General features: G+C 41.0%; 1 protein-coding gene across 1 annotated transcript in view; it reads left to right on the top strand.

Moving 5' to 3' along the window:
- The first annotated feature begins 1741 nt into the window (after nt 1-1741).
- LOC139562113 (zinc transporter 6-like) overlaps nt 1742-9205 on the top strand; it is an 82432-nt gene continuing 74968 nt past the window's right edge. The window contains exons 1-3 of the mRNA XM_071379465.1: nt 1742-1953; nt 2836-2882; nt 3131-3217. Coding sequence (XP_071235566.1) covers nt 1776-1953; nt 2836-2882; nt 3131-3217 — 312 coding nt within the window. The 5' untranslated portion in view covers nt 1742-1775. The remainder of the gene's footprint in view (nt 1954-2835; nt 2883-3130; nt 3218-9205) is intronic.

Below are 9205 nucleotides of genomic sequence, written 5' to 3'. Positions count from 1 at the left end.
CTGAGGCAGTGAAGAAAGTAGAGGAAGATGGGTCAAGAGTGAGGGATCCTGAGTGGATCCCTGTGTGTTGTAGAGAGATAGGACAGCGAGTGATATGTGCTTCATTAAGGTTGGCTTCTTAGCATTCATAGCAATGGTTATCAACTGTACCGCAAAAATGGAACGTAAATCCCAGAAAATATATGTTGTGGTGGCAGATGCAGAGAAGTATTTGGGTATACGAGATTTGACTTCAGAAGAGTGGTTGTGTCCCGTCCTCCCAGGCTATTGTGATGGTGCAGGAGTAGATAGGGTCAAAGTAGGTGAATGGGGTAGTGGGTTTTTAATGGGTGTATGGTTAATTTGAAGGGTGTTTTATTTTTATTTATTTTTGTTTCCCATTTCCAAATGGGGGCGTTAATGCAACATATTGAACGCCAACCGCAGTTAAACTCCAAAGAAGAAGAAACTTGGGAGTCACGCGATATGGTGTGTTGTCCTCCCCACTACGACTCGGTCTTGGCTAGAAGGGATCCAGAATGTGTCAAATTAAATTCATATTGACGTTTCGTAGCAGGTTAAGATAATTTACGCAACAGGTTAGGATACTTAACGTAGCAGTTTAGGATAATTCGGTAAGGTTAGGAAAAGGGTTAGCTAAAAACAAATATTTTTCCGTTAATTTTACAAAAGCTGGATCCCTTCTAGTCATGACCCTACTACTCGAGAAACCATGACGTTTATTTAAACTATAGATGAAATAGATTATGATGAACTTCACAGGGCGGTGAAAGTGCATTGTGCTCTTCATGCTGCTCTCCAATAAATATAGAGGGTCTTATTCTGATGACACGATGCTCGACTACCGTTTGACAAAGAAAAATAGTATCGCTCTTATCATGACAATACAGAGCCTAGCCGCACTCTTATCTGCGATCTTTGGCCATAGCGCACGCGCCAAGTTAGGCAGCTTTGCTATGTAATGCAACAGTTTTTGTGGCAAAACTATCGGAAGAGTTGAAAATGTGATGGAAACATATTGAAATTCATATTTTTATTCGGTACCTGAAAACCTAAGTGAAAAAATGAATGTTGTGTGCACTAAATACGTCATCACGCACTGATTTTTATCCGCAAAAAGTCAATTTTGTGTTAACACTTCACTGGTGGGAAAATGTGCATATTTTCTTTTTGCGTGTTCGAGAATTCCGCGTTCAAAATAACTGGGAACTCGGAAATCTCCGACCTCCGACTTTAAAGCGTTCAAAACAACTGTTTACTCGAGGAAAAAAACGAAGCCCGACTGGGAAAAATCGATTTGAATGTTCATCCAACTCGAGCCTCTTTCTAGAGCTCCGACCTGAAGATCACCGACGTCATGATTTGATCCCGTATTTTTCCTAGTTGCCAGTTGTTTTGAACGCAGCACTAGCTATTCAAACCAACTGTGTCGGTCAATTTGGTGAATGTCTTAATGTAATTTTTATTGATACAGAATCTTATTTCTTATCAACCACCAACATAACTGCAATTTCAGCAGAAAGTGGGTCTTCAATGTATCAGTCAGAGATACGTGATTTCATTAAATTAGCGGGGGTTTTTCTACCCAAAAAAGTATCTTCTCACCTGTAGTTGTATGACGCCCTGAAATCCCTGACTGCAAAACCATGTAAACAATATTTTTTCGGGTTAGCCAAGAGCTAGATCACGATAAGATGATCTACAGATCTGTGAATTTGTGCAGGCACGCACAACTAAGAGGTTCTCGAGAGTTCAATCAATTTGAAGGGTCCAAAATGGCGATGGATGGTATGACCACATCTCCATCAGGACTATCGTATCACAATGTTGGGGACTTTTACCCCAGAAAATTCGGTTCCAAGCCGGACGTGGTGCCGTCCGGGGTGACCGAGAGGAAAGTTGGTCCCCTGGACAAACCTGACATGGTGGCGGTGGACGTTATCAACGATTCAGGTAGTTAGCTAACGTTGCCGGTAGCTATGTTATGCTAGCTAGCCAGCGCGATGTTATTGGTATCTAGGTTAACGGCAAACTGGCTAGCCACCGTTAGAAACCATAATCAGCTATGAAGCATCATTCCACACTTGTGTGTAGCTAGCTAACTAGGTATATCTTCACTGTAGCTAATGCATTGCCATGTTATGATTGCCAAGACGATAAAACTTGTCAGCTAACGAGCTTTGCTAGAGTGAGCTTACCTGAATTCCGGGGCAAAGTTAACTAACGTTGATGATGTTTCATCTGCTAGTTACCTATTTAACGTTAGGCCAGGAAATCAAAGCAGAGCTAGCTAGGTGGCTGACTGGCTATCTGCAGATTTCTTAAACCTTTGCCACCTGCATCTTCTTGCTCCAAGTCTTTAATGTCACACTCCTGATGGAGACACAATTGCACCAAGAGTTTACATTAACATAAAACACTGGGGACACACTGGCCTGGGGGTAAATCTTAGGTGGAAATGCATTTTGAAAACCATGCATAATTTATGCTCCAGAGTGGCGCAGCGTTCTAAGGCACTGCATCTCAGTGCTAGAGGCATCACTACAGAATCTGGTTCGATTCCAGGCAGTATCACAACCGGCCGTGATTGGGAGTCCTGTAGGGCGGTGCACAATTGGCACAGCGTCGTTAGGGTTTGGCCGGGGTAGGCCGTCATTGTAAATACAAGTTTTTTCTTAACTGACTTGCCTAGTTAAATGAAATGTTTAAAAAATAAGAATAATCAAACATGCATCATTCTGGTATCTTGAAAATAACGTTAGATGAATACTTTACTTTATATCAGTACTTTGTATCAGTGCTTTTCATAACCACATACTTTCTCTTCCTCTGCAGATATCCCAATGCACAGAAAAAAGCATGAAACTGACATGTTTGTGCTGGTAAGTTTTCCTTTTTTAAGACAAGTTGGGAGGGTCTAAAGTGGAAAAAAAAAAATATATGTATTTAATTAACTACTGGCAACCTACTGTAGCTGAAGAAGGATAAACACTACATTGTGAAGCCACTAGATGGTAGTATTATGTAAGACTTATAGCTTGTATCCCCCTACTTCTCTGCAAGCATTACAGGTTTCATCCTTCTCTCTCACATCCTTTCACGTGACTGTGTGTTTGTGTGGTACCCACAGGGTACTATACACCCATTCCGGAAGATGCACAGGTCCTTCTTTGGGAAACTCTCTCAAGAATTCCGCTTGGTGACTTCAGACAGACAGGTAAGTTAGCAGAAGGGGTGTATGCATTTGTGTGTATTGCCTAATACACCTTGCTGTTTGCACACTCTGAAACAACAAAGAAATACAATATATTTTATTTCTCTAACGACCTCTACAAGCCAGAATGTTCAATAAAATTATATTTGAACTTAATCTACCGGTTGTCTGGGTGGTTGTTCCTTATGTCTCTCTAAATAAAATTAAAAATACCCACAGGAAAGTATTATAAACCCTAGTTTTTAGAACGTCGGTCTATATTTTCAATCTCCTGATGTAGTCGCACGTGATGCACACTATGTAAACAATAGCGTCAGTAGATTGAAACTACAAAGCGGAAATACAAGCTTACAGAACCATATACACACCAGTGTTCTGAAAAGTCAGGTTAATAACACTTTCCTGTGGATATTTTGTCTCAAATTTCCAATGGTAGAACAACAAAATCAGGGGACAACAGGTAGAGTAAGTTAAAATGAAGTTTACTCAACATTTTGAATTGATATATTAGACAAAAGTGGAAGCTTCCACACTCAGACTTGTGGAGGCTAGCATGTACATTAATATGCCTCAGGGACAAACTCTCCCGCAATGCTCTTTGTTTGGGAATTCCTCAATCCCCCTTCCCAGATGACCCTGACTTTATTACTGCACTATTCTGGTAAGCTGTTTAGACATCTCATCTCATAGGCAAGCGCCCAAACACCTCATGATAATCTTTCACTCTATGGACTTCTCCATCACAGTGGGAATTGACAGGTCTTGCCAACCCAACTTGGCAAATAGAGTTTTCAGTAATCTGGTTGATAATGGACTTGTCCAGGAAGGCTCAGAGACTTGATGGAATTGTAGAACACGTGGGGTGGCGTGCAGAATGTAATCTACTTTTTGGCCTACACCAAGGTCCTACTTTTACAAACAAAATCAGGAGTGGATTACAGTGCACAGTTTACAGAGCAAACAAAGTCCAAGGCAAACATTGATTGAATGTGAAAATGCCGCTCCCCTCATGGTATCACATCTAATTTGGGGATGCTCAGCCCGTGTCGTGCCCTCCTGTGCAGTAGGTGCAAAGTATATGTTGTCTTCAAGCCCATTAGAAATCGATGGCAAGACAGTGTTGATTTGTGAAACGCACAGCCTCAGGTAGCTCAGTAATAGCCATTTGGGCTTAATAGCCATTTGCACTAGCCCAACTAAAGTTAATGGAGCTAAAAACAGTCACTAACTAAACCAGTTTGCGAATCTGCAATGATCAGGTGCCACCTTTTGTAGGGGAGAGTGGGGTAAGTTAAGTTTTTTTATATTCAGCATCACTCAGTCGAGAAATATTATTCATTCTAACAAAGAAATGTACAAATTTCAGGGTGTTGTTTATACATGGAAATAATCAGAATTCATGTAACCGTTACAGTTTTGAGAACATATCTTGTCCAAAAAAAGTGGTCTCTTGGCACAACTTACCCCGGGTAAAGGGTAAGTTAAGCCGTCTACACATTTTTGTACTGTATGACATATTACCACTTTTTTAAAACCATGCCTATCTTTATTTCCCAAACACAATTCAATCACAATAGCATTATGTAACTTTTTGGGTGACCTGACCAAATTCACAAAGAAATGTGTGTAATAGATCTGTCATTCTCATTGAAAGCAAGTCTAAGAAGCGGTAGATCTGTTCTATGCTTCCCGTTCTTAAGTTTAGTTTTAGCGTCTTTAACATTTGGTTTTGTACACCAGCTGAAATTACAATATTTTGGTTTATGGAAAGATATTTCACAGCGGTTTAGATGGTAAAAATGATTCTCTACACCTATATTTTCTTGTTTAGTCACATAAATTGAAATTAGGCAAACTATTTGAATTTTAGCAACCAGGAAATGGTGGTGCGATTTCTGTATAGTGCATCTTTTTAAAGGGATACTTTGGTATAAAGGAGGCCCTTTATCTACTTCCCCAGAGTCAGATAAACTAGTGGATACTATTTTTTTGTATGAAGGAAGTTATAGGTAGTTTCGTGAGCCAATGCTAACTAGTGTTGGCGTGATGACTGGAAGTCTATGGGTAACACAAGTTAGCATTGGCTCGCGAAACTACCTGTAATTTCCTTCACACTGGACACAGACATAAAAATGGTATCCACAAGTTCATCTGACTCTGGGGAGTAGGTGAAAGGGCCTCATTGCCAAAACCCCCAAATATCCCTTTAACACCTAACAAATGCTAGTTTTAAAAAAAACACCTAACATGGGCCTGTTACCTCATATCCCAGCGATAATGCTTTCCATTACATCTGGGAAGAAAACACTTCAATTTGCTCAACTTGCTATTGGGTCAACTTACCCCAAAGACAAACATTTAGACTATATTAGCCCACACAGCTACAAGGTTGCACTTTCATGCTACACAAATACAGTTGAAGTCGGAAGTTTACATACACTTAGGTTGGAGTCATTAAAACTCGTTTTTCAACCACTCCACAAATGTCTTGTTAACAAATTATAGTTTTTGCAAGTCGGTTAGGACATCTATTTTGTGTATGACACAAGTTTATTTTTATTATTATTATTTTTTTTCAACAATTGTTTACAGGCAGATTATTTCACTTATAATTCATTGGATCACATTTCCAGTGGGTCAGAAGTTTACATACACGAAGTTGTCTGTGCCTTTAAACAGCTTGGAAAATTCCAGAAAATTATGTCATGGCTTTAGAAGCGTCTGATAGGCTAATTGACATCATTTGAGTCAATTGGAGGGTACCTGTGGATGTATTTCACGGCCTACCTTCAAGCTCAGTGCCTCTTTGCTAGACATCATGGGAAAATCAAAAGAAATCAGCCAAGACCTCAGAAAACAAATTGTAGACCTCCACAAGTCTGGTTCATCCTTGGGAGGAATTTCCAAATGCCTGAAGGTACCACATTCATCTTTACAAACAATAGTACGCAAGTATAAACACCATGGGACCACACAGCCGTCACACCGCTCAGGAAGGAGATGCGTTCTGTCTCTTAGAGATGAACGTACTTTGGTGCGAAAAGTGCAAATCAATCCCAGAACAAAGGTTCAAAAGTATCTATATCCACAGTAAAACGATTCCTGTATCAACATAACCTTAAAGGCCGCTCAGCAAGGAAGAAGCCACTGCTCCAAAACCACCATAAAAAAAAACAGACTACGGTTTGCAACTGCACATGGGGGACAAAGATCAATTACCTCTGGTCTGATGAAACAAAAATACAACTGTTTGGCCATAATGACCATCGGTATGGTTGAGGGGAAAAAGGGGGAGCTTGCAAGCCGAAGAACACCATCCCAACCATGAAGCACGGGGGTGGCAGCATCATGTTGTGGTGGTGCTTTGCTGCAGGAGGGACTGATGCACTTTACAAAATAGATGGCATCATGAGGGTGGAAAATTATGTGGATATATTGAAGCAACATCTCAAGACATCAGTCAGGAAGTTAAATCTTGGTCGCAAATGGGTCTTCCAAATGGACAATGACCCCAAGCATTCTTCCAAAGTTGTGGCAAAATGGCTTAAGGACAACAAAGTCAAGGTATTGGAGTGGCCATCACAAAGCCCTGACCTCAATCCTATAGAACATTTGTGGGCAGAACTGAAAAAGCATGTGCGAGCAAGGAGGCCTACAAATCTGACTCAGTTACACCAGCTCTGTCAGGAGGAATGGGCCAAAATTCACCCAACTTATTGTGGGAAGCTTGTGGAAGGCTACCCGAAACGTTTGATCCAAGTTAAACAATTTAAAGGCAGTGCTCACATACTAATTGAGTGTATGTTAACTTCTGACCCACTGGGAATGTGATGAAAGAAATAAAAGCTGAAATAAATCACTCTACTATTATTCTGACATTTCACATTCTTAAAATAAAGTGGGGATCCTAACTGACCTAAGACGGGATTTTAATTAGGATTAAATGTGAGGAATTGTGAAAAACTGAGTTTAAATGTATTTGTCTATGTGTGTATTTAAACTTCTGACTTCAACAGTATACACTACCGTTCAAAAGTTTGAGGTCAAATAGAAATGTCCTTGCTTTTGAAAGAAAAGCAAAAACAAAATTGTCCATTAAAATAACATCAAATTGATCAGGAGTACAGTGTTATTATTGTAAATGAGTATTGTAGCTGGAAACGCAAGATGTTTATGAAATGTCAACGTATGCGTACAGAGGCCCATTATCAGCAACCATCACTCATGTGTTCCAATGGCACGTTGTGTTAGCTAATCCAAGTTGGATCATTTTAAAAGGCTAATTGATCATTAGAAAACCCTTTTGCAATTATGTTAGCACAGCTGAAAACTGTTCTGATTAAAGAAGCAATAAAACTGGCCTTTATACTAGTTGAGTATCTGGAGCATCAGCATTTGTGAGTTCGATTACAGGCTCAAAATGGTTAGAAACAAAGAACTTTCTTCTGAAACTCATCAGTTTATTCTTGTTCTGAGAAATGAAGGCTACTCCATGTGAGAAATTGCCAAGGAACTGAAGATCTCGTAAAGCGCTGTGTACTACTCCTAGAACAGCGCAAACAGCACAAAACACCAGTCTCAACGTTAACAGTGAAGAGGAGACTTCGGGATGCTGACCTTCTGCGGGTACTATTTATTGAAGCTGCCAGTTGAGGACTTGTGAGGCGTCTGTTTCTCAAATTAGACACTAATGTACTTGTCCTCTTGCTCAGTTGTGCACCGGGGCCTCCCACTCCTCTTTCTATTCTGGTTAGCGCCAGTTTGCGCTGTTCTGTGAAGGGAGTAGTACACGGCGCTGTACGAGATCTTCAGTTTCTTGGCAATTTCTCACATGGAATAGCCTTCATTTCTATGTAGATGTAGATATTGTCTAAATTATATTGATATTGTCTAAGAACATTGTCTAAATTGTATTTCTGATCAATTTGATGTTATATTAATAGGCAAAAATAATGTGCTTTTCTTTCAAGAACAAGGACATTTCTAAGTGACCTCAAACTTTTGAACGTGTGTGTATATGTATGTGGGCACCCCTTCAAATTAGTGGACTCTGCTATTTCAGCCACATCCATTGCTGACCGGTATATAAAATCAAGCACACCGCCATGCAATCTCCATAGACAAACACTGTCAATTGAAGGGCCTTACTGAAGAGCTCAGTGACTTTCAACGTGGCAACGTCATAGGATGCCACCTTTCCAACAAGTCGGTTCATTACATTTCTGCCCTGCTAGAGCTGCCCCGGTCAACAGCAAGTGCTGTTATTGTGAAGTGGAACGTCTAGGAGCAACAACGGCTCAGCCGCGAGGTGGTAGGCCACACAAGCTCTCAGAACGGGACCGCTGAGTGCTAAAGTGGGTAAGAATTGTCTGTCCTCGACTGGAACACTCACTACTGAATTCAAAACTGCCTCTGGAAGCATGAGGCGGGTTTCCGTGGTCGAGCAAATGGGTTTCCATGGTCGAGCAGCCGCACACAAGCCTAAGATCACCATGTCCAATGCCAAGCGTCGGCTGGAGTGGTGTAAAGCTCGTTGCCATTGGACTCTGGAGCAGTGGAAACGCGTTCTCTGGAGTGATGAATCACGCTTCACCATCTGACACTCTGACAGACAAATCTGGGTTTGGCGGATGCCAGGAGAAAGATACCTGCTGCCCGAATGCATAATGCCAACTGTATAGTTTGGTGGAGGAGTAGTAATGGTCTGGGACTGTTTTTCATGGTTTAGGCTCCTTAGTTCCAGTGAAGGGATATGTTAACGCTACAGCATACAATGCCAATCTAGAGGATTCTGTGCTTCCAACTTTGTGGCAACAGTTTGGGGAAGGCCCTTTCCTGTTTCAGCATGACAATGCCCCAGTGCACAAAGCGAGGTCCATACAGAAATGGTTTGTTGAGATCGTTGTGTAAGAACTTGACTGGCCTGCACAGAATCCTGACCTCAACCCTATCGAACACTTTTGGGAAAAATTGGAACGCCGACTGTGAGCC

This window comes from Salvelinus alpinus, chromosome 32 (genome assembly GCF_045679555.1).
Source record: "Salvelinus alpinus chromosome 32, SLU_Salpinus.1, whole genome shotgun sequence".
NCBI classification, from domain to species: domain Eukaryota; kingdom Metazoa; phylum Chordata; class Actinopteri; order Salmoniformes; family Salmonidae; genus Salvelinus; species Salvelinus alpinus.
The sequence above is the reverse complement of the archived record's forward strand: the minus strand, read 5'-3'. Positions and strand labels throughout refer to the sequence as shown.